The 25,704-nt window shown below is 39.2% G+C and overlaps 2 protein-coding genes across 4 annotated transcripts in view; one reads left to right on the forward strand and one right to left on the reverse strand.

The window, feature by feature from the left end:
- INPP5F (inositol polyphosphate-5-phosphatase F) overlaps positions 1-20,180 on the forward strand; it is a 92,726-nt gene extending 72,546 nt beyond the window's left edge. For both annotated transcript variants that reach the window (XM_004265768.4, XM_049697466.1), the window contains exons 14-20: positions 5,173-5,290; positions 7,654-7,852; positions 13,725-13,796; positions 14,789-14,862; positions 15,275-15,403; positions 15,997-16,084; positions 17,881-20,180. In XM_004265768.4, the coding sequence (XP_004265816.1) occupies positions 5,173-5,290; positions 7,654-7,852; positions 13,725-13,796; positions 14,789-14,862; positions 15,275-15,403; positions 15,997-16,084; positions 17,881-19,036 (1,836 nt within the window). In that variant the 3' untranslated portion in view covers positions 19,037-20,180. The remainder of the gene's footprint in view (positions 1-5,172; positions 5,291-7,653; positions 7,853-13,724; positions 13,797-14,788; positions 14,863-15,274; positions 15,404-15,996; positions 16,085-17,880) is intronic.
- Positions 20,181-20,868: 688 nt separating this feature from the next.
- Positions 20,869-25,704, reverse strand: part of MCMBP (minichromosome maintenance complex binding protein) — a 68,223-nt gene continuing 63,387 nt past the window's right edge. For both annotated transcript variants that reach the window (XM_012531581.3, XM_004265766.4), the window contains exons 15-16: positions 23,174-23,262; positions 20,869-22,779 (exon numbers count right to left, since the gene is read on the reverse strand). In XM_012531581.3, the coding sequence (XP_012387035.2) occupies positions 22,653-22,779; positions 23,174-23,262 (216 nt within the window). In that variant the 3' untranslated portion in view covers positions 20,869-22,652. The remainder of the gene's footprint in view (positions 22,780-23,173; positions 23,263-25,704) is intronic.

Below are 25,704 nucleotides of genomic sequence, written 5' to 3' on the forward strand. Positions count from 1 at the left end.
AATATTGGCATGGGATTATATGAGTTAATAACATGTTAGAGCTTAGACCATTCCCTGACACATAGTAAATGTTGAAGAAAAGTTTTATTATCTTTTTGTGATTGTTATACATAAAGTCTTTTGAAGATCCCACCTAGCTGATCTTCACAGAATTTAATGTAAATGTAAACTGTAGTCACTGGTCACTAAATAACTCCCTCTGTGGGCAATAGGAAGTGGTTGAATTAGCTTAAATTAGGTTTATGTTAATTTTCCTTCAAGGTTCACCCCAGGATATTTGTTATAACAAATTGTACCATCGAGAGCTCAACAAGCATCAGATTATCCATCTTTTAGTTGGGTGATGAATGTCAAAAAGCTTTTTGTTAATTAAGGAAACTGAACTTTAGAAATCCTTGTGCAACTTATTGTTTAAAGAGAAGTACTACTTATGCACTCAACATCAGAGCACCTAAATATATAATGCAAATACTAATAAAACTAAAATGAGAAATAAACAGCATTACAATAATAGTAGAGGACTTTAACAGCCCACTGTCAACAATGGATATATTATCCAGGCAGAAAATCAATAAAGAAACAATGAATTTGAACAACACTATAGACCCTATGCACCTAACAGACATATACAGAACATTCCATCCACCAACAGTAGAATACACATTTTTCAGAAGCACAAACGAACCATTCTCCAGGATAGATTATATGTTAGGCCACAAAACAAGTCTCAGCAACTTCAAGAAGATAGAAATTATATCAGGTATCTTTTCTGAGCACAGTGGTATGAAACTAGAAATCAGTAACAGGAGGAAAATTGGAAAATTCACAAATATGTGGCAATTAACATACTCTTGAACAACAGATGGATCAAAGAAGAAATCAAAAGGGAAATCAAAAAATATCTCGAAACAAATTAAACTGGAAACACAACATACCAAAATTTATGGGATGCAGCAAAAGCAGTTCTAAGAGGAAACTTTATAGCTATAAATGCCTATATTAAGAAAAAAGGAAGATCTCAACCTAACAATTACACCTCAAAGAACTAGAAAAAGAAGAAGAAACTAAACCTAAAGTTGGCAAGAGGAAGGAAGTAATAAAGATTAGACCAGAAATAAGTGAAATAGAAAATAGAAAAACAATAGAAAAGATCAACAAAGTTAAGAGTTGGCTGTTGAAGAGATAAACAAAATTGACAAACTCTTAGCTAGGCTAACCAAGGAAAAAAGAGAGAGAACTCAAAATTATAAATGAAAGAGATATTACAACTGATAACACAGAAATACATAGGATTATGAGACTACTATGAACAGGCGTATGCCAACAAATTGAACAATTTAGAGGAAATGGATTAATTCCTAGAAACATACGACCTACCAGACTGAATCATGAAGAAACAAAATCTGAATAGACCAATGAGTAAGGAGATTGAATTAGTAATCAAAAAGCTCCCAACTAAGAAAAGCCCAGGACTAGGTGGTTTCACTGGTGAATTCTACAAACATTTAAAGAAGAATTAATACCAGTCCTTTTCAAACTCTTTTCAAAAAACAGAAGAGGGAACACTTCCAAACTGTTTCTATGAGGCCCTGATACATAAACTAGATAAAGACACAACAAGAAAACTCTGAGCCCATGTCCCTGATTACTGTAGATACAAAAATTCTCAACAAAATACTAACAAACCAAATTCAGCAGCTCATTAAAGGGATCGTATTCCATGAGGAAGAGGGACTTACCCCTGGTTCAGAATTTGAAAATCAATAAATGTGTTACACCACATCAATAGAATGAAAGATAAAAATCATAGGATCATCTCAATAGATGCAAAAAAAAGCGTTTGACAAAATTCAACATCCTTTCACCCAGTGGTGAAAACTGAAAGCTTTCCTCTCAGATCAGGAACAAGACAAAGTTGTTCACTTTCACCACTCCTATTCATCATAGTGCTGGAAGTCCTAGCCAGAGCAATCAGGCAAGAGAAAGAAAGAAAAAGCATCCAAATTGGAAGGGAAGAAGTAACATTGTCTTGATTTGCAGGTGGTGTGTTCTTATGCAGTTGACTTTGAACAACATGGGTTTGAATTACACGGGTCCACTTTATATGTGGATATTTTTCAGTTGTAAATACTACAATACTACACAGTCTGTGGTTGGTTGAATCCCTGGATGTGGAGGAAATGTGGATACAGAAAGCCGGCTATAAGTTATACAAAGATTAACCTCCACATTGTTAAAGGGTCAACGTTATATAGAAAATCCTAAAGACTCCACCAGAAAACTGTTAGAACTAATAAACAAATTCAGTAAAGTTGCAGGATACAAAATCAACCTACCAAAATCTGTCGTTTCTATACGCTAATTGAGATTATCTAAAAAAGAAATAAAATAATCCCATTTACAGTAGCATCAAAAACAATAAAATAGTAAGGAATAAACTTAACCAAGAAGGTGAAAGATCTGTACACTAAAAACTGTAAGATGTTGATGAAAGAAATTGAAGAAGGCACAAATAAATGGAAGATAGCCTAGGTTCATGGCTTGGAAAAATTAACATTAAGATATTACCCAGGGCTTCCCTGGTGGCGCAGTGGTTGAGAGTCCGCCTGCCAATGCAGGGGACACAGGTTCGTGCCCTGGTCCGGGAAGATCCCACATGCCGCGGAGCGGCTGGGCCCGTGAGCCATGGCCACTGAGCCTGCTCATCCGGAGCCTGTGCTCTGCAACAGGAGAGGCCACAACAGTGAGAGGCCCACATACCAAAAAAAAATTACCCAAAGCCATCTCCAGATTCAATATAATCTCTATCAAAATTCCATTGGCATTTTCTACAAAAATAGAAAAAAAATCCTAAAATTCATGTGGAACCACAAGAAACCCCTCATAGCCAAAGCAATCCTGAGAAAGAACAAAACTGGAGATATCCCACTTCCTGATTTCAAACTATATTACAAAGCTGTAGTAATCAAAACAGTACTGGCATAAAAACAGGCACATAGACTAATGGAATAGAACCGAGAGCCCAGAAATAAACTCACGCTATCAGTCAACTAATAATTTGACAAGGGAGCCAAGGATAGTCAATGGGGAGGTGATAGTCTCTTCACTAATGCTGTTGGGAAACTGGATATTCACATGAAAATTAATTAAACTGGACCCCCTATCTTACACCATTCACAAAAATTAACTTGAAATGGATTAAAGACTGTAAAACCTGAAACTTTAGTTTACTCCTACAAGAAAACATAGGGAAAGTTCCATGACATTGTTCTTAGCAATGATTTTTTGGACATGACACCAAAAGCACAAGAAGAAAAGTAAAAATAAACAAGTGGGATTACGTCAAAAAAAAAAGCTTTTGCATAGTAAAATAAATAATCAACAAAATGAAAAGACAACCCATGGAATGGGAGAAAATATTTGCAAACCATATGTCTGAGAAAGGGTTAATACCCAAAATATGTAACCAAGTAGTGCAACTCAATAGCAAAAAACAAATAATCTGATTTTACAACAGGCAAAGGATCTGAACAGCCATTTTTACAAAGAGGATATACAAATGGCCAATAGGTACATAAAAACGTGCTCAACATCAGTAATCATCAGGGAAATGCAAATCAAAACCACAGTGAGCTATCACCTCCCACCTGTTGGAATGGGTGTTATCTAAAAGACAAGAGATAACAAGTGTTGGGAGAAAAGGTAACCCTTGTACATTGTTGGTGCGAATGTAAATTGGCATAGCCACTATGGAAAATGGTAAGGAAGTTCCTCAAAAAATTAAAAATGGAGTTACCATATGATCCAGCAATCTTATTTTATGAGTATATATCCAAAGAAAATGAAATCAGTATGTCACAGAAATACCTGTACTCCTGTGTTCATTGTAGCACTATTCGTAATAGTCAAGACCTGGAAACAACCTAAGTATCTGACGGTGGATGCATGGCTAAAGAAAATGTGTGTGTGTGTATACAAAATGTGTGTGTATATATATAATGGAATATTCAGCCATAAAAAAGAAGAAAATCCTGATATTTGCAGCAACATGGATGAACCTTGAGGACATTATCTTAAGTGAAATAAGGCAAACAGAGAAAGACAAATATTGCATGATCTCACTTATACGTGGAATTTTAAAAAGTCAAACTCATAGAAACATTGAGTAGATTGGTGCTTACCAGAGGATGGGGAAAATGGGGAGATATTGGTCAAAGAGTACAAACTTTCAGTTATAAGTTCTGGGGATCTAACGTACAGTATGGTGACTATAGTTAACAGTACTATATATATACACACACATATATCAAATCATCACATTGTACACCTTAAACTTATACAGTGCTACTTGTCAATTACACAAAGCTGGAAAAAAAAGAGGAACACTTTTTTTCCTTTGATATTAAAATTCTTTGGATGCAGCATTCATGTCTCTCTCTTCTATAATAGATTCATGTTGCTAAATTAATACTTCCTGCGAATGACCTAATTGGCAATGTGTTCTTCCTAAGTTGTCAATTTTAGGACCAGACTTGTTTCCAAGATTGCCTTGGATAGAAATAGTGGGGTTGGGATGCGGGAGAAAGAGACTATGCTTTCCTTGCCTTAAGTTTAAGTCACTACCTCTCTAGGGACTTGCTCTGACACCTTTGTTGTGAAAACCAAGAGAAACAAAACAATTAAATCTTCATTGGATCATTCTACAGGGATTGTAATGTGCAGCAAGGTATGGAAACCTCTGCTCTCTTTATATATACACACAACCACATATGCAGGTTAAATTCCATTATAATAAGCTCTAGGGAACTGTCTGCATTTTCCCACATCAGAAATTTGTGTGTTTTAAATATCATACCAGTTGGAGGTTTGAAAATCTTTTTGTTTTGTTTATTATATGATAAGTTTTGACCTGTAAATTCTAGATATTCTACAGATTGCCAAGAATGGCTTTACCTTAAGGCACAGTCTAACTGTGGAGACTTTATGCCACCAATAGCATGTTTAATTGTTTGACATGCTTGGATCCGAGTCAAATACTAGTAGATATTTTAATTACATTATTTGGAAATTATAAAACCCTGTAGATTTCCAGTCTTGAATCAAAAGCCCACATTGACTTCAGGAACATTTTTGTGCTTGAATAAATTGTTAAAGTGACTTTTTCCTTGACAGGGTGACTTTACAAGGACAGGAGAAAGGAAGTTAGCAGGAGTTATGAAAGATGGTGTTAACTCAGCAAATAGGTATTACCTGAATCGATTTAAGGATGCTTATAGGCAAGCCGTTATAGGTAAGGAACATAAATGCCTTTCTCTCTCTCAAATTTGTTATTCTTTCTGCGACTAACCTTTTACAGTAACCAACTTCATTAACATAGTTCATATGTTGTATAATATATTTGTGTCTCTGTGTTGAACATCTTACCCAATAAATCAAATTTTTACGAGATTAGAATTTTTTAAAAATATTTTATTTATTTGGCTGCATTGGGTCTTAGTTGCAGTATGTGGGACCTTCGTTGCGGCATGCAGGATCTTTCGTCGCGGTGCACGGGCTTCTCTAGTTGCGGCACGCAGGCTTCTCTCTAGTTGCAGTGTGTGGGCTAAGTAGTTGCGGCGTGCAGGCTTAGTTGCCCCATGGCATGTGGGATCTTAGTTCCCCCACCAGTGATTGAACCCACATCCCCTGCATTGGGAGGCGGATTCTTTTTTTTTTTTTTTTTAATATTTATTTGTTTGTTTTGGTTGCACTGGGTCTTAGTTGTGGCAGGTGGGATCCTTAGTTGTGGCTTGCAGGCTCCTTAGTTGCAGCAGGTGGGCTCCTTAGTTGCGGCTCACTGGCTCCTCAGTTGCAGCATGCAGGCTCCTTAGTTGTGGAATGCGAGCTCTTAGTTGTGGCATGCACATGGGATCTAGTTCCCTGACCAGGGATCGAACCTGGTCCCCCTGCATTGGAAATGTGTAGTCTTATCCACTGTGCCACCAGGGAAGTCCCTGGAAGGCGGATTCTTAACCACTGGACCACCAAGGAAGTCCCTACAAGATTAGAATTGACAATTTTTTTAGGCTGGAGCAGCAAAAGAAACCGCTCATTTCCATACGTATTTGTCAATTTGTTATTCATGTAACAGAAGGCAGGGTTGAGGCTCCTGGAGTATGGAATAAGGTGCCCTAAAACCTCATCGACTAAAAACTCCATATTCTATTTGTTTTTCCATTACTCAAGGCTGAGAGAGAAAAACGAGATGATTTTCTTTCTTCGTATAATGTTTACCATGTGTTCTTGCTATGGACAAATATAGCAGCCTTTCTTATAAGCATGATTTAACAGGGTATTAGGGTATCAGATTTAGAGATTATCCTAACCAATTCCTATCACTATTTAAGAAAAGAAATGGAGGGTAGATTGCCCAGTGGAATTCATGCCTTGGCATATTTTAACTTTAATTTTCATGAAAGTATTACCTTTTAGGATTAAAGTAAATGTAGAGTATTCTGGATTAGAATCAAATGTAACAGCTTGTCATATGGTCTCTAAGAATATTTTTTAAATCCTATTTTTTAACCTGATTATTTATTATAAATGAAATAGTAGGGCCTATGCATAGGCAATTTAGGAATTTGAGAAGTCTGGTGTAATTAAGTTTGGTCCGTTTGCCCCACATAGGGTGCATGCTGATAGGAAAATTGGATTTTAGCAGTTTATTCAAGGAAAACTAAGATACCTTTCTTTCTCTTGGTTGATCTAGCGCCTCAGTTATGTCATTGAGGAGGCATGTTCTGTTCCTCTCTCATTTTGACGATCAGTCGCATCAGCTTCATCCTAACCCTGAAGCTGGATCTTTTCAAGTTTAAGAGAGAGGGGCCAGTAGCAGTCTGGGCTTACTGCTTCCCTGAAAGGGTCAGTGGTTGGCAGATCTCTCCCAGAAGCCTCCTCCAGGCTTACAGTCCCAAACAAGCACAGGGAATGGGATTACAATGATTTTGTTAAGCCTTGAGCTGCGTGCTGTACCAGGACGAAGTTAGCTTGTCTGTTCAGTTCCTTTGCCCGTTTTAAAATTGGCTTATTTGTCTTTTTATTATTGAGTTGTTGGAATTCTTTATATATTCTTGGATACAGGTCCCTGATCAGATAGATGATTTTTAAATATTTGCTCCTATTCTGTGGGTTGCCTTTTAATTTTCATGACATTGTCCTTTGAGACACAAAAGTTTTTAATTTTGATGGTGTCCAGTTTGACTATGTTTTTTCTTTTATGGCTTGTGATTTTAGTTTCATATCTAAAAAAACAATGCCTAGTCCAGGGTCACAAAGATTTATGCCTGGGCTTCCCTGGTGGTGCAGTGGTTGAGAGTCCGCCTGCTGATGCAGGGAACATGGGTTCGTGCCCCGGTCCGGGAAGATCCCACATGCTGCGCAGCGGCTGGGCCCGTGAGCCATGGCTGCTGAGCCTGCGCATCCGGAGCCTGTGCTCCGCAACGGGAGAGGCCACAACAGTGAGAGGCCCGCGTACCACAAAAAAAATTTTTTAAGAAGATTTATGCCTGTGTTTTTTAATGAGTCTTATTATTTTAGGTCTTGTATTCTCTTTTGCTTTTTAAAAATGCATTAGTAAACTAAGAAGATGATAGATATTAACACTTTCTACTCTAGATTTGATGCAAGGCATTCCAGTGACAGAAGATCTTTATTCCATATTTACCAAGGAGAAAGAGCATGAAGCTTTGCATAAGGAAAATCAGAGAAGCCACCAGGAACTAATTAGTCAACTCTTACAAAGTTACATGAAGTTACTGCTGCCTGATAATGAAAAGTTCCATGGGGGCTGGGCCCTCATTGACTGTGACCCCAGGTGAGTTGGAGTGGTGTCCTGGTAACTAACGTGCTTTCTGATGTTGTTAAGTTGTCCTAATTATTGCTAGCAATTGTCCATAGAGCTGTGGTCATGGATGCGTAGTTCATAGCAGTTCCCAAATACACGGCTGGTACTAAGGCAAGCTAAGATACTCACCTTGGCCGTAAAATTAAGGGGGCACTAGCAATATTTGATTTTTTAAAAACCCAAATTGTGAAACTACAGTTCAAAGCTTGTTTCTTGAGTTCTCCCCTGCCCCCAACCCCACTCCATGACCCAGAATCTAGGTTTATTGTATTAATGCACAAAACTGAGTGTACCAACAGGTTTAATGATGCTAGTTACTTCGGGTTGTAAAGTGGTCCTGGTCTTTCATAAAATAAATAGGGCAACTAATACTTAACGTTCTTTTTTAAACAAAAAGCATCCAGTTTCAAGTGGTTCTTTAAAATATCAACTGAATGGCAGGATCCAAATTTATCCACCAGACTGAATGCTTGCTTTCAGGCTAAAATCTAAAATTATAATTTTCAATATTATGAATCAGAAACACTTCAGAAAATTCTAGACCAAGCTCTGAGAATAAAAGGCTTTATTTAGATTTTATTTTACATTTCATATGTTTTTAATAAAAGGGGCATAAAATAAGCTTGAAAGAACAATAGGATGCAAGGTAGTATACATATATTAAAATGAGCGAAAGGCAACATTGACTGTAGGTTCAGAGGGAAACCTTCCATGACTTTAATTCCATGGATTATTTCACTTTGATAGTTAGTATTATATGTATGGATGCAATTTTTGGACTCTTAAAAGATGAGGTTTTCCTCACACACAACTTAGCAGAAAATTTCTGTGCTCTTATAAGCCATTTGGTAAAAAATTTTTATTCATGTACGTTAGTTGTTGTTTTTAAAATAGCAGTCCAACATAATGCAGCATGAAACAAACAAAAACTCCCAAAAGGTAGTACTTTTAATTCCCATTCAGAAATAACTGCAGGTATCACATCTGCATTTTGCTTGAGTTTTAACTTTGCACTTCACTTTTTTGAAGGTGTCATGATTGTCAATATCATTTTCCTTAGATCAAGTGTTTTTTTTTTTTAATTTATTTTTATTTTTGGCTGTGTTGGGTCTTCGTTGCTGCGTGCAGGCTTTTCTCTAGTTCTAGCGAGTGGGGGCTACTCTTCATTGCGGTGTGCAGGCTTCTCATTGGGTGGCTTCTCTTGTTGTAGAGCGTGGGCTCTAGGCACGCGGGCTTCAGTAGTTGTGCCTCACGGGCTCTAGAGCGCAGGCTCAGCAGTTGCAGCGCACGGACTTAGTTGCTTTGGGGCATGTGGGATCTTCCCGGACCAGGGCTCGAACCCGTGTGCCCTGCATTGGCAGGCGGATTCTTAACCACTGCACCACCAGGGAAGTCCCAAGAACTGTCCTTCTTATTAGAGATACTTTGTGGTTATCATCCTTTCTAACACTGCTAAGATTTCTTTAAATTTGCTACTGGTATTTATCTTCATTTGCAAGGCATAAAGATTTTCCAGATGGTGGATAGTTTTCCCTTTCTCTTGAAGAGAGATGTTTGGAAACCTGCTCTTTGGCTCTCTGAGTTTGCTATAGAGCCTTTGTACAGTCCGTCTACTGAGCCAGGGATGTGGACCCAGAACAGGCAGCCCCTGGTGGAGGACAGCAAGAGGTAGCTCTGGGAATGGCTTTGGGGGCTTAGGTCCCCGGACAGCCAGCGGTGAGTTCAGCCCCTTGAGCTTGGAGGCTTCAGCAGTCAGCACCTGTCTGCCTCAGGCTGTGTGTGTGGTTTTTAAAAACACCTTTATCAAGATGTTATTCATATAGCATACAATTTGCCCATTTAAAGCGTACAATTCAGTGGCTTTTAGAATATTCACAGAGTTGTGCAACCATCACTTTGGTCAGTTTTAGAACATTTTTATCACCACAAAGAGAATCCGCATACTCTATCCCCACCCTCACTCCCTAAGCAACCACTAATCTATTGCTACTTCTATCTCTCTGGACTCGTGTATTCTGGACACTTTATATAAATGTAATCATGTAATATGTAGCCTTTGTGACTGGCTTCATTCACTTAGCATAATATTTTCATGGCTCACGGGCGTTGTGGCATGTATCAGAACTTCATTCCTTTTTATGGCTGAATAGTATTTCATTGTATGGATAGACTGCATTTTGTTTATTCACTCTTCCTTTGGGCATTTATGTTTCCACCTTCTGGCTATTCTGTTGTAAATAGTGATGCTGTGAACACTCACGTACAAGTTTTTGTTTGCGCACCTGTTTTTCTTTTGGGTGTATACCTAGGAGGGGAAAGTGCCAGGCCACATATAATTCAATGCGTAACTTCTGAGAAACCACCAAACTATTTTCCACAGTGGCTGCACCATTTTACATTCCAACCAGTGATGTAGGAGGGTTCCAGTTTTTCCATGTCCTCACCAATACTTGTTTTCCATGGTTTTTTATCGTAGTCATCCTAGGGGGTGTAAAGGAGTATCACATTGTGGTTTTGATTTGTATTTCCCTAGTGACACATGATGTTGAGCATTTTTTTTTCTTGTGCTTGGCGGGCATTTGTTTGTCTTCCTTAGAAAAATGTCTGTTCAAATCCTTTGCTCATTTAAAAAATTGGGTTGTGTGTCTTCTTGTTGAATTGGGCTACATGTTTTTGTAAATAAAGTTTTACAGGAACCAGGGCTGAGATTAGGGTGAGGCAAGTGAGACAGGGTTGTACAGGTTGCAGGGTCAGATCCTATCTTTATTTGAAATGTTGATGTTTTATCATGTTTGCATTAATTTTGATTTTTTAAAAATATTGCACTAAAAACTTACCTTGATGGCTGAGTTTTTTGGCATCCCCTTAAATTTTGCGCCAGGGACCAGTGCCTCACTCACTTCACTGCAATCACCGCCCTGTTCAAATATCTGGTAGAAAAAGTTACAAATGCTCCGTCCCGCGCAGCTCAGCAAGAATGGCTGCCGTTCCCTTTTTCTTTACCTCGCAGCACCCCAGCAGGAACTGTCCAGCACAGCTTTGTGCCGTTTGTTTGGTTTGTGCCCTCCTTCGTGCTTACCCGGTGCCCACCCCCGGCCCCGAGCCTTTTTCTGTTAAACACTGAGCACAGCTCAGTTTGTTCCCCGCGGACAGCCCCTGGCGCATACAGATCAGACCTCTCGGGCCGTTCTGTGTCCTTTCCCTTCCAAGCGGCCGCAGCGGCTGCAAGGAAAGCTGACTTGAATGACAGCCGGTAAGCGCCGGCTGGCGCGCTGCGGCCGGGGGAGGAATCTTTAATGTGACGGGAAATCGGCGGTACCGTCCAGGTGCCCTTCAGCATCAGCACAAAGCCAACTCTTTATTTTGTCCCACTCGGACTCACTTTTTCTTACACCGAGAGCACATGACCACTTGTACCCGCGTTAGTGGACTAGTGAGGTGCGCTGCAGCCCGCCCGCTAGCAGCCCTCCGACCAGCAAAGATGGCCCTTCGCAAAGGCGTGCGTGCGCTCTCACGGGAGCCGGGTTGGGGGACCAGAGCCCGCGGCCACCTCGGTACCCCTCTCCGCTGGCCCGGGAACCCTCCCTGCTCGCGGCGAGGGCGGTGCCGGACCAGCCGCGCCTGCGCACTAGGCGCGCGCCGCGGCGGAGGCGGGCAGCGGAAGCGGGCTGAGGTTCTGGGCGTGACCCCGGCACGGCCGCGCTGCAGTTGCCGCAGTCAGCGCAGTCGCTGCAGGTGGTAGTTCTGCTGCCAGCGGCTCTGACTGAGCTTCGACTCGTGGACGGACGGACGGACTGACGGGATGCCGCGCTCCCACCGGCCTCCTCCGACCGCCCAGCGGCAGGCGAACGCCACGGGTAGTGCCGCCGGCAACGCCGCCGAGCCCAAGCCCGAAGGCGGCAGCCTGGCGATGACTTTCAAAATTGTTCTCCTTTTTGCAGGACTTATGGTTAAAGTTCCCGTGGGGTTGTATTTTTCCTGTAAATTACTGCTTTTCCAAAGCCTCCTGTTAATGTCGCCTGATGACAGTGGCTTTTACGCGACCATTGTCGCGGTGGTGGGGCTGCATGTGGTGCTGGCGGTGGTCGTGTTCTTCGTGTGGAAGGAGGGGATGCCTGACTGGTGGGAAGAGAAAAGCGAGTAGTGCAGCGCCGCTTCCCAGCTGCAGGCGCGGGGGCGGGGAGCCCTGAAACGGGGTTTCTTGTTTTTCTTGTCCGTGTTTAAAAAAAAAAAAGTGTGTGTTTTCTGTTTTCTGGTTTTTTTTCTGTTTAAGTGGGGCGGAGGGTGGCGGGGAGGGAAATTAAGTATTTACTGCATTTTATACATCGATAAAAATGTGGGGAGGGGGCTGACATTTTTCTCGACTGTCATGTGCCAAGTGCTTTTCGTCCGGACAGGATGCTTTTGACGGAGATCATGTTTGACCGATGTAAATATTAGTGTCAAAATAGAAACTAAGATATAGTAGAGTTAGAATTTATTTCATATTACAGTACGTGTCGTGACGTAATTTTTATGGCTTGGCTCAAGCGACAATTTTAAGAGTGCACGTAAGTACCAATGCGCACAACTAAATTACGTTTTACGTCATTAGTCTGTGTTCTCAGTGAGCCTCTGCCAGAATCATAGAATTTGTGGTTTTTTCTTTACCGTTGGTTGCTTATTGCTCATATTTTGGATCAGTCTGTGTATTCATTGGGTTCTGGCTTCTGACCTAATCAGTTGTATTTTGGGGGCATATTTTTGGTGAAAATTGAGGTCAGTTTGTTATTTTAGATTAAGACTGTTAGAGTTAACGATGCAGCAACGTGCTGCCGAGGTAAAATCCTGCACTGGAAGATCTTGGTAAAGTTCTCTGCAGTACCTGTTAAAGAGTGACCTCATTCTTACGCAGGTTATGTACGTGACTTAAACTCCATCTACAAGTGATTTTTTCTCCCTCCTGTTTTCCATTTGTTTTTCAGTAGCATTTGGTAAGTCTTTGCAAATAGCTATGAAATTCTAAGGTAGAAATATCCACTCCAACAGTGGAATTTTGAGAAACAGTATAAGAGGCGTGGATTAATTTCACCTTTTGATTGGAAATGCTGTTTTAATAGATGACAGTTTGAGTTCGGATTCTGCCCGTGTTATCTGTTGACTATGTGTAGATTTTATGTGTTGACCTTTTTTAAAAAATTAGTATTTGGTTTAATGGTTAATCCCTTATTCTGATACTTGATTTTAGAGTGGAAATAAAATATGGCAAAATGGACTTAGAATAAAGAAATGTTTACTCATTCCTTAAAAGCTGAGTAAATCTGTAGTAAGAAAAATGCAAAGTAGTTTGGGCTGGGTTCCATTTTTGCACATAAACACTACATTTATGTAAAGTTCTTTCAAAGGATGCATTCTACATGAGTGTAAAAATACCCTAAATGTGCAGTGTCATTTTGAAGGTTAGGTCATGTGAGATGATCTAGACAATCTCTTTTCTCAGCCTCACATTTTCCTTTCTTTCCAACCCTGACCCCCTCTACCATCATCCAGTCCCCCGCCCCCATTATCCCATTTCCCCTGAGCACTCTCTCCTCGGCTACCTCTCTGAGAAGGGACCTCTTCTCAGCTCCAGTCCTTTCCTTCCCCTACCCCACCTTCCTAAGCTGGGTTCTTGGTTTTTCGGATTTTTAAAATTTCCAGATGGACAGATTGTATATATTTAACTGAAGAAGTAGGACTCGTTGATTACTTGATTTTTTCCCCCACCCCAGCCCCTCCAATCTTTTATCATAAGTGGATCTGCTGTAGGAAAAAAGGTAAATGAAAACAGAAATATTTAATTCCCTGTGTCATGTCTGTTTAGCCTCATTGATGCTACTCACAGAGATGTGGATGTGCTGTTACTGCTTTCTAACTCTGCCTACTACGTGGCCTAGTAAGTTGCTTATTGATTTAAAGCTTTTACTTTTCTTTTTTAATGCGAGTAAATTTCCTTTTTAGAATTTGTAACACAAAAAAGTTAAGAATCTAGTTTTATGTATTTTAAGAAATTTCACTGAACCCCTTTACCTTACATAATTGTTACATCACTCTGACTTCAGTTTGAAAGTGCTTTATAATCAGTGTGTTTATATAAGTGTTCTTTTAGTATTAGTTCCTATAGATCTCAAGTTTTGATGTATTCCACATATTTTTATTGTGAATGACCATATAGCATTGTTTATTACTATAGCTTAGTTAAATGTTTCCCCATTGTTAGGCATTAAAATACTCCCATCTTTTTTGCTATTATGAATGATACAGCTGTCTATGTGCAGGTAATTGTGTGTGTGTGCACATGCACTTCTCTGATTATAAGGGTATGATGAATTATATGACTTTTGTGCCTTATTGCAAGATTGATCTCCGGAAAGACTACCAGTTAACAATGCCACTAGCAGAAATACAAGTACTTCCTCATAGCCTTACCAGAATTGAGGTTTATTTTTTTCAAATACATATATATTTACTTTCTTTTGGGCCTTGTGTGAACTGTCATTGGCCCAGGTGCCTATTGGCACTGATCATATGGATTTCTCATTCTTGATTTTGGATATCAGATTTATCTGCTGTATCAGGAATACATAGCTTCAGTATATGTATGTGTTTTTCTCTCCTTTTAGGTTAAGTTTTAGGTTTGTTTTCTTTTAGTGTAAGATGTATAAACTGATTTTCCTTTAGCTGTTGAACTATATATTTATGTGTGTGTGTGTGTGTGTATATATATATATATAAAAATATTAGTGTCAAAATAGAAACTAATTTACCCCAGAATGTATTGTGCTGTGGAAGATTTTAACTGCATAGTAGTTGCTGTTATACCTCAGCTGACAAGCCAAATATGCTTTTGATTTTAATCCTCTTCTTACTCTCTTTCCCTTTGTCTAGTTATGATGATGAAGTTGACAAAGTAAACCAGTATCAACGACTAAGTCTAGAAGATCTGGAAAAAATTGAAATAGGTAAATTTTAACATACTAACCAAGTCATAGAAAGCAAATATTGTTTCTTCTAAGAATGGGTCATTATTTAAGCACATGGTATAACATCTTATTAGAATCAGAAGGGGATAGTCTAGTACATTTCTTAGGATTCCCTTCTGATTTTGAGAGATTAGTGATGGATATAGTCTAATAATAACTATATTTCTTTCATTACTTGCCTTGTGAAGATTAACCCTGGGATCGAGACAGTTTAAATATTTGAGACTGAAGAATTTTTATTTATAATCTCATGAAACCAAATCATAAGCATGTGCTCTCATTTAGATTATGAAGAAAAATGCTAAATAACTGATGAATGTCAGTCTTTTGAAGATACAGAAGAAAATGAATGTTATGTGAAAGATTTACATGTATTCATTTGGGTCTTTAGGTCCTGAACCCACTCTTTTTGGTAAGGCAAAGTTCTCCTGCATGCGACTGCACTACAGATATAAAGAAGCAAGTGGCTATTTCCACACCTTGAGAGCTGTAATGCGCAATCCAGAAGAGGATGGAAAAGGTAATGGAGAGAGATGAAAGTATTCAGTGATAACTTTTTCTCTGCTTTTATAAGCCCAAGTGGACTTGGGGACTGTACATCCCCAGTACCAACTGAATGATCCAGGCAAACAGCTTTGTGATTTGAGATCTTGAAATAGCAGCTTTGTTCCCAACAATGCAGGGACATTATTTGAACTGATGATGTAGTCTGGGGCAAGGGAATCTATTATGGGAATTCTCAGTGTGTTTGGCCTTATGGGTGTCATGGCTTTTCCTACCACATACGCCTCTCATGGATAGTAGTCAGAAACAACACCTGTCTTGTTCACGGCTGTTGTCTCAGCATCTAGCAGTGTTTGGACCGATGAGGGTTTCAGAATAAACTTTTAATTCCAATTGATTTGGTTATTTTGTTCTTTAGTCTTCTGTTGAAATTTTACAACATTTTGAATTAGTGAGGGGAGTGATGAACAAATAGCATTTTTCTGTAAATTATAACAAATAAACTTGTATCTAATTACAAGACTACAAATTTCATTTGGAGTTCTGAGAACTGCTAATTTTTAAATATGTTTTTGGAGAAACTGGCAAGCAACTATATTTGGGTTTCAGATACCCTTCAGTGCATTGCAGAGATGCTGCAGATCACCAAGCAAGCCATGGGATTAGATGTGCCTATAATAGAGAAAAAGCTTGAGAGGTAAGTATACTACTTTGGATAGTAATGTCTTTATTCTTCAGAGAAGATTAAAGTTTTACTTCTTTTAAAGTATTTGCAAAAGGGAGAGAAATCACATTATGATACTGTGTCGGTATTTAGAGGGATCAGAAAGTAATAATTACTTTCGTGGATCAGAAAGTAATAATTTTGTTTAAATTATGGCCATGGGACTTCCCTGGCGATCCAGTGGTTAAGAAAGACTCCATGCCTCCACTGCAAGGGGCCACTGGTTTGATCCCTGGTCAGGGAACTAAGATCCTGGATGCCGCTCGGCGTGGCCAAAATAGTAATAATAATAAATAAAATAAATTATGGCCACAAGTGATGCATTTTGAAACGCTTAAATATACTCTTAAAAGAGGGAACATTCAAATTTAAATAACTTTTTAGAGAAAATAACCAGCCAGTATGTTTTAAACACTAGGTTTTTGAATTTTGGAAAAGAATGCCTGTAAACAGATTATTTTACATTTAAAATCTGTGGGTTTTCCATCTAATGAGCAGGTTTTAAAGTCCACATTCCACTAGAAAAGAGTCATTTGGTCATCTAGAGGAAAACTGTCTTCTGTTAGGAATAATTATTTCAGTGTTTCCTTTTTTTTTAATTGAATGAGATTATTTAAATTTTATAGAATCTATAAAGGGCTACTATAAAGTAGCTCTTTAACATCATAATTTTTATGAAATATTCTCATGACCAGTGATCTTGCAATGACCAAGTGTGGAACCAGTGTACTAAGACGTGTGGTAAATAGCACTGACTTTTTTCTTTATAGCAGCCATGAGGGATGCCAGAGAAGAAAACACTAAGTGCAGTTATGTTAAATGTCCCAAGTCTTCTAAAATAAATCCAGGTAGCCCACAGGAAACATAAGGAAACGGCGTTCTTTCCCCTCCCCGCTCTGCCTGAATTCAGCAGAATTGGAATGTGTAGACACCTTAGTTAAGATGCTGTAGACACCTGTCTATAGTTAGTGTTGCCTTTGCTGGTGGTTTAGATTGCTGATGTGGTGGATCTGTGCTGCCCCCATTTGTAGTCAGTCACCACATATGGCTGTGGAGCCTTTGAAATGGGACTAGTCTAAATTTTGGGTGTGGGGTTTTTCTGGAAACATTTATTCTCAGAATAATGCAAAAGCAGAGGTTGAGGCTACTGTTAGGAGGCTTCCCTCCCCTCCTCCATTACCTCCCTCTCCTCCCCGAATGCCCAAGAACTCAACATAATTCATCTAATTACTGTGAAGTGCTTCATTAAGTAGGATTAAAATATTGCAGATGTAGTGTTTCCACAGGGTGGTTCTTCGGTGCACCAGGTGGCCTGCTTGAGAAAGATGACAGCACATGTGGGAGATGTCTGTGGCCTGATGGCTGAACTTGGGGTTAAAGTCACACAGCCGGGCCACCCATTCCATTCGGTGCCTGGGGGTGACTCGTCAATGTCACTTACAAAGGCTTCTGCTGCCCTGTTGTAAAATATACAATACTGTGCATTGGCTGTTCCAAAGACTTAGTTTAAGAAAGATTAAAATATCTGATTAATCATCTTTTAATACTGATTATATGTTGAAATGATATTTTGTATATAAAATTGTCTATAGCTCACATATTTGTATTGGATATTAATGTTCTTGCATCAAGTCCAAGGGGTTATCTGGGTTTATCATTTAGCAGTGTACTGTTTTTAAGAAATTGGGGCCATTTTAAATAAGAGTTTTCACTTACATTAATAATTGGCCTCCATGGGGAAATTAACTTTTTTCTTTTCTAATTTGTAGGAAGAGCAGCAAACCTCATGAAGACATCATTGGCATCAGATCTCAAAATCAAGGCTCTTTGGCCCAGGGAAAAAAATTTTTAATGAGCAAATTTTCATCTCTAAACCAAAAAGTGAAACAGACCAAATCCAATGTAAATATTGGCAATCTACGAAAGCTAGGAAACTTTACAAAACCTGAAATGAAAGTTAACTTTCTAAAACCAAACTTAAAAGTAAATCTTTGGAAATCAGATAGTAGTCTTGAAACCATGGAAAACACTAGTGTGGTGGATAGTAAAGCCCAGGCAGAGTCAGATGGGGAAATGTCTTCAGATAATGACTCATACCACTCTGATGAATTCCTTACAAATTCTAAGTCTGATGAAGACAGGCAGCTAGCTAACTCTTTAGAGAATGTAGGGCCAGTAGACTATGTTCTTCCTAGTTGTGGTATTATTGCTTCAGTACCTCAATTAGGCAGTCGATCCCAGTCTATGAGCAGCACTGATATTAGCGTTCATGTTCCTTCAGAGGTTACTCTTGCTCATGAAAGTGGGCCTGGAAAAGGCTGTGAGTCTTCTCAGAAGAAAAGTCCTTCTGCTGACAACATACACACATTGACTGGCTTTGCCAAGCCCGTGGATATTTATTGCCACAGATTTGTTCACGATGCACAAAACAAAATGAGTCAGCTGTCAGAAACCAGGTCTGTTTCTCAGCAGGCTAGTGAGGAAGGAAATCACGTGACCAATCAAGTTTCTAACGAAGACACTCAATTTGAATCAGCGGAACAGATACCTTCTCGACCATCTCAGTTAGATGTGTCTTTTTCTGCAGCAGGCCCACAGCTTTTGTCAGTTGAACCAGTGCATTCGGTTGTATCTCAAAAGACCCCCGGCTCCGAATCTGGCACACTTGAACTCGAGAGAGGGCTTCACGTAACTCCTTCTCCTTCAGAGAGCTGTAGCAGCAGAGCAGTCTCTCCCTTTGCAAAGATTCGAAGTTCCATGGTCCAGGTTGCTACTATTACCCAAGCTGGATTAACCCAGGGGATAAGCTTTGCAGTGGCAAAGGTTCAGAAGAGCCCTGCAGAACCTGAAGGAGTTAATGAAGTCCAGCAGAATGAACTTAAAAATATGTTTACTCAATGCCAGACACGAATAATTCAGATTTAGTTTTTAGCCACACAGAATCCTGTGGCTTTTATTTAATCCAAAAAAAAAGGTGTCATATAACCTGTACTGTCTCTGAATCTAGGGATCACAAATTCTAATTATGTTTATTTTGGAAAGGTTTTAAAAGGAGACTGAACCTGAGCAGATTTCCAAATTTGAGAGCTAGGACAGCGGACGTGCATCATCCTAGAATGCAGACCTAAGTAGCTTATACACTACAGAGCAGTTTGTCTCTTTAAAAGTAATTCAGGAATAGATTACTTTGGGATGTAATAACCTGAACATTTTTTGGAGTTGGGTGGGTGGGGAGAATGTATGAAGTAGACACAAAGGGTGGACATGGATCCATTTAGGTGATTAGCATTTTTCGTAACTTGTTTTTCTGTTTGTCAGTTCATTTCTGTGTGTTTCCTCTACAAGGTAAATACTTAGTTTTTAGTGACTTCAAAGTGTTACTAGTATGGCAAAGCATTTTAATATAAAAACTGTTGGTTTAAGTTTTTAATGGCTTAACCATTCCCTATAAAGAGTTAATTGAGGGCTAATGGCGTTACAGTCAAGAAATGAATGCCCATTTGATGTTAATTTTCCCCACATTCTACTTAAATTTAAAATACTGCTACCTTGTACGCCCCAAAGTCTAGGAGCATTAAGACTTGTCAGTCATAAAACCTGAGCTGTCAGATGTGAACACCAGCACCTATTAATTTTGCTCTCTTTTCAGAAATGTTAAGAACGTATACATATTGGATACTGGTAATGTTTGAAAGAAGTCTTTCAAGTTGTAATTTTTTGCAGGGGGCAGTCCATAACATCCTGTGTAGTCGAGCACAACTACTGAAAGTTTAATCTGAAGCACAACTGTGCTAAAACTTTAGGTTTTATGACTGTAACCTTGACCACATGGAACCGGGGCCTTGTCTGTAAGCCTATACAGTAAGAAAGTTGCACACCTTATTCCAAACAAGTACTGGTTTGTCTGATATCTTTAGAGCCTTTCTCTGTTGAAATGATTCTCAGCTAAACATTATGTCTGTTGTAACTTTGATATTTCCACTTTTGTTATTTATTAGTGGTATCTTTTTTGAAGTGTCAGATGTCGTGACTATTTAAAATAAAATATCATCATAATTTAAAGTGACAATGTCTATGAGAATTCCTTGAATAATATTTTGAAGATAAAGGTTTGATATTTTATGTCAGACTAAAGAATTTGGAAACAAGGTAAGTTTGCCATAACTGAACACTTGGTCCCAGCCTTTCCTAATACTTTACTCTTTTGAAGTGTTTTCATGACTTTAAAAATGATGAAATGGATCACAAACCATCAAATTTTAAAAACCAAACATCGAAACTGAATGCTTTTTTCTCTTACCACCTTTTCTTGAAACTATTAGATGTCCTACAACATGAAAGAAAATAAAGTCAAGGTCAGGTGATAAAAGTATGTGTTTTTAAGCTCCAAAGAAATTAGTTCCAAAGAGATTTTTGAAAACTAAAATTAAGGAATTAAAATCAAGTTAATTAAAATTAATTTTAAAACTAAAATTAAAACTAAAATTTAATCTCAATCAAGGTGATAATATATAGATGTCTGTTCAGTTTCCCGGTGCTTCAAATAGGATTAACATTGCATTAGAACAACAAACTTCACTGTCCAAGGAGAAAAGGATTTCTGAAGCCCAGAGTACTAATCTCTTACCTGAATGGGACTTCAGAGGGAGGACGCCGTGCTGCACCACCTCTCATACTGAAGTTTACGTCTGGTAATGGTTTTCCACACAGAAGATCACATGGGGTGAGTCTCATAATTCATGAAAAACAGCCCAAAGTACTAGTAATTTAGGAAGTTTTATTTATTTGAAAGGGTTTTCCTTTCAGGGGAACTTCTCTGTAAGACCAAGCAAATTATGTACTTCTCTTTGGTAAATTACAATTCACACTGGCACAATAAACACACAGTAACTCATCTACTCTGTTGAATTTTATTCCCACAAATCCAGTTGAGCCTTTGTTTTATTTCTAAAAGTTTAAGGAAGGTCTAGTCTACCAGTTATAAAAATGAAAACCAGTTAGAATTCTAAATATAAACAGATTATTTACATTAGTTTATAAAAATAGATTTGAGTTTAGGAAAAGTTAAACAACTAGTAATTTTCACTTCAGTTCATGAGGCATAATAAACTCCTCCATTTTCAAGGCTGACCCTGTTTTCTTGGTTAGCAATGTCACTTTAGGCCTTGGGGGCCAGGGGGGTGCAGAATTTAAGTAATCATTTAACTGATTTCTAATGTTTCTGACTAAGTAAGTTACTAAGAGAAACTAATCTTTATATATAACCAGTGATAGCTTAAAAGTAGTGTTCTAACCTTTTCAAAGATTCTTGATGCCACTTATACTACTATACTGTATCAATTCGCTTTCTAGCTATGGATAATATTTTTATTCCTTTGAAAATTTGTATTAAAACTGTAATTTGTCTGGGGAAAACCTACCTACATACAGTTTTATCAGGGCATTCCTGGACTAGCAGATAATATTAGTTCATCTAATACATCTGGAACTAATTGATAAATTTATATAAAAAGTGCAAAATCCAATGTAATCACAGCAACTAATGACATTTATTAAGGAAAAGAATTAAAAACCATTTTTTTCTAAAGAAGGCATTTTTTAAAAAGTTTAATAAATTTTGTCCTCTTCCTATTTGGGCAAAACAACTTCACAGGGCAGACAGCATTCCCTTAAGCGAGTCCATAAAACAGTGGTTCCCAAATGCACTGGAGTGAAATGAGAAAAATAAGGACAATGTAGTGTTTTTTCAAAAAGCTACATTTATTCCATTTAAAGGACTATCTCTTGTTCTGAGATTGTCCTTTTATGAAGGAAAAAAGAGTGATAATACAGTGACTTCTTTCAGATTACTTGGCAAAATAAATTGGCAACTCTGTCAATCCCGACAATTTTTAGAAGTATTACTGGTCCATGAAACCCAAAACGTCTGGGAACCACTGCCATTTAAAGACTTGTTTTGCATGTTGTTAACAACTGTTAAATGGAAAAAAGCTGTGGTCAGATGTCTGGGAGATAATATTATAGAATTTCACATGATCATGTGAATTATGGCAAGTATGCTCCATTCCCCAAACTTGGACCACTGTACACATTCACACCCACTGTTCATTGGAAAGACATAAAAATCTGAAGTGAACAATTCCTCTGACTTTGGAATTGCAACCATTTTCTTCAAATGATGTTGATGTTAGCATTTCAACAGAGTCTGGCCTATGACTTAGCTGAAGCTACGGAAACTAAGGAAATGGTATAATCAGCAACATTATCAATATTAAACTTTTAATATCAAATACAATTTTGTACATTACTAATTTATATAATTATAAAACAAACTTCAAAAGCTCCGTAAAATCAGTAAGGAAAAAGCCCTTACTGAATATTATATAAACTTTAGATGTTACCAGGTGTGATTTCAGGAAAAGACATTGGTTTTTTCTTTTGATACAAATTATCTACAAAACAGTGTGGTATAAATGATATTTGAATTTTACAATAATGTGGCTACAATTCGCCCATTACTCTTTCATAGATGTCAGTACCTTCAAAGTTCATTTCCATTCACACATTTCTGCTGTTGAAGCCTGGTTCTTCTTAAAGACTCTAGCTGCTTTGCTCTTAGCCATCGTTCTCTTGACAGTGTTGTCTGACCAGCACTGAGAGACAGAAACCTGGTTTGAAATACAGAAACAAATTTAAGTCTAGACCTAGAATAATGACTATTTTTTTTTTAAGACCTACTGGTTTGTAAGTTTTTTTTAATACTGTTGTGGGAGACAAGACCATCTGGTAACTACAGAGCTCAACAACCAAGTTAGACTTCTACAAAGGAACACTTTGTCATATTTGGAGGGTGATTCTCTCTTTGAAGTGTGGAGAACAGGGAGCATGCCTGGTCCACTGAGGTGATCCCTGGCCACTGATTCCCTCTCAATGAGTCATTCCACAAGGGATTTTTAGAAGGAAGAAGTTCATTTCCATTTTTCTAAGTCTGCCTCAGTTACCCTAAGTAAGCAGATTTATCTACAGCTCAATGAAAAGGCAATCGTGGACATGTACACTCACCGAGCTACAATGAGCAACTGGTGGAGATCATCGGCAGTGATGCTCTGAGGATCGTTCTTGCGCATCTCCACAAAATCATCTTCAACTGCCTTTATCAAACAGTAAATGAACTTTAAAATTATTCCTTATGAGGAAACGACATTTGCATTTTGTAGGGAAAAGGAAGGTAACATGGTGCCTTGCCTAATGTGAAAATGAGGAAGTCACCCTGCATCTTAGACAAATGAGGTAATAATATGGGTAAAAGGACTGAAAACCAAACTTTACACATAAGTTATACCACTGAGGAAAGTACTCTAAACAAAGTAACAAAACTCAAGATTCATTTGAGAACACCAGGCAAACAGATAAAAGCCAGCAACGTGCATAGCAAACATGATGCCTTTAAACACAGGGAAGAGAGACGTCAGCAAAAATTGCCAAGTAAGGACCTCTGAAGATCCTCACCACCATTAAAGGGAACAAGAACACAGGCAAAAATGATCAAAATCAGCTTCTTCAAAACTCTACACATTAACCAGATGCTTGAAACAATTCGGGGAGCATTTTTTCAAGAAAGATAGGAAGAACAGTGAGCTTTGAGGCATTTAAATTTGCCCTATTCCTCTACCCACCTCCAAGCAGCCCTGAAAACAGCCAGCCTGGCAACCACTGGAGAGGGCTGTGGGGCTGGAGCTGTCAAAGCACCATTCCCAGAGAACTGTTATTATTTGACTGTCTGGTAGTTCCCAGGAAGAATCCATTTGCAAGCCTGTCTTTATTTAACCTGACTTGGCACTTGCCCACTGTGAGTAGCCTATTCCCCCAGAGAGTTTATCAAAAGCAATCAGAAGCAACTACTGATCATCTTAGCCATCCCAGACATTGGGTAACAGCTGGGGCAAACAGCAGGCTAACCAAAACCATTAAAAAGAAAATCTAGGGAATGAGAGAGATTGGTTCAGACGGCGGAGTAGATGGACATGTGCTCACTCCCTCTTGCGAGAACACCTGAATCACAACTAACTGCTGAACAATCATCGACAGGAAGACACTGGCACTCACCAAAAAAGATACCCCACATCCAAAGACAAAGGAGAAGCCACAGTGAGACGGCAGGAGGGGTGCAATCACAATAAAATCAAATCCCATAACCACTGGGTGGGTGACTCACAAACTGGAGAACAATTATACCACAGAAGTCCACCCACTGGAGTGAAGGTTCTGAGGCCCATGTCAGGCTTCCCAACCTGGGGGTTCGGGAATGGGAGGAGGAATTCCCAGAGAATCAGACTTTGAAGTCTAGAGGGGTTTGATTGCAGGACTTCGACAGGACTGGGAGAAACAGACTCCACTCTTGGGGGGAACACACAAAGTAGTGTGTGCATCAGGACCCAGGGGTAAGGAGCAGTGACCCCAGGGGAGACTGAACCAGACCTACCTGCTAGTGTTGGAGGGTCCTGTGCAGAGGCGGGGGGTGGCTGTGGCTCACCGTGAGGACAAGGACACTGGCAGCAGAAGTTCTGCGAAGTACTCCTTGGTGTGAGCCCTCCCAGAGTCTGCCATTAGCGCCACCAAAGAGCCCAGGTAGGCTCCAGTGCTGGGTCGCTTCAGGCCAAACAACCAACAGGGAGGGAACCCAGCCCCACCCATCAACAGACAAGCAGATTAAACTTTTACTGAGCTCTGCCCACCAGAGCAACAGCCAGCTCTACCCACCACCAGTCCCTCCCATAAGGAAACTTGCACAAGCCTCTTCGACAGCCTCATCCACCAGAGGGCAGACAGCAGAAGCAAGAAGAACTACAATCCTGCAGCCTGTGGAACAAAAACCACATTCACAGAAAAAATGGACAAGATGAAAAGGCAGAGGGCTACGTACCAGATGAAGGAAAAAGATAAAACCCCAGAAAAACAACTAAATGAAGCGGAGACAGGCAATGCTGCAGAAAAAGAATTCAGAATAATGACAGTAAAGATGATCGAGGACCTCAAAAAAAAATGGAGGAAAGATCGAGAAGATGCAAGAAGTGTTCAACAAAGACCTAGAAGAGTTAACAAACAAGCAGAGATGAACAATACGATAACTGAAATGAAAAACACACTAGAAGGAATCAATAGCAGAATAACTGAGGCAGAAGAACGGATAAGTGACCTGGAAGACAGAATGGCGGAAATCACTGCTGCGGAACAGAATAAAGAAAAAAGAATGAAAAGAAATGAAGACAGCCTAAGAGACCTCTGGGACAACATTAAATGCAAAAACATTCGCATTATAGGGCATAGAGGGACCCTACCTCAATATAGTGGGCATAGAGGGACCCTACCTCAATATAATAAAGGCCATATATGACAAACCCACAGCAAACATCATTCTCAATGGTGAAAAACGGAAAGCATTTCCTCTAAGATCAGAAACAAGACAAGGATGTCCACTCTCACCACTATCATTCAACATAGTTTTGGAAGTCCGAGCCACGGCAATCAGAGAAGAAAAAGAAATAAAAGAAATACAAATTGATAAAGAAGAAGTAAAAGTGTCACTGTTTGCA

Source organism: Orcinus orca, chromosome 14, assembly GCF_937001465.1.
Source record: "Orcinus orca chromosome 14, mOrcOrc1.1, whole genome shotgun sequence".
NCBI classification, from domain to species: Eukaryota; Metazoa; Chordata; class Mammalia; order Artiodactyla; family Delphinidae; genus Orcinus; species Orcinus orca.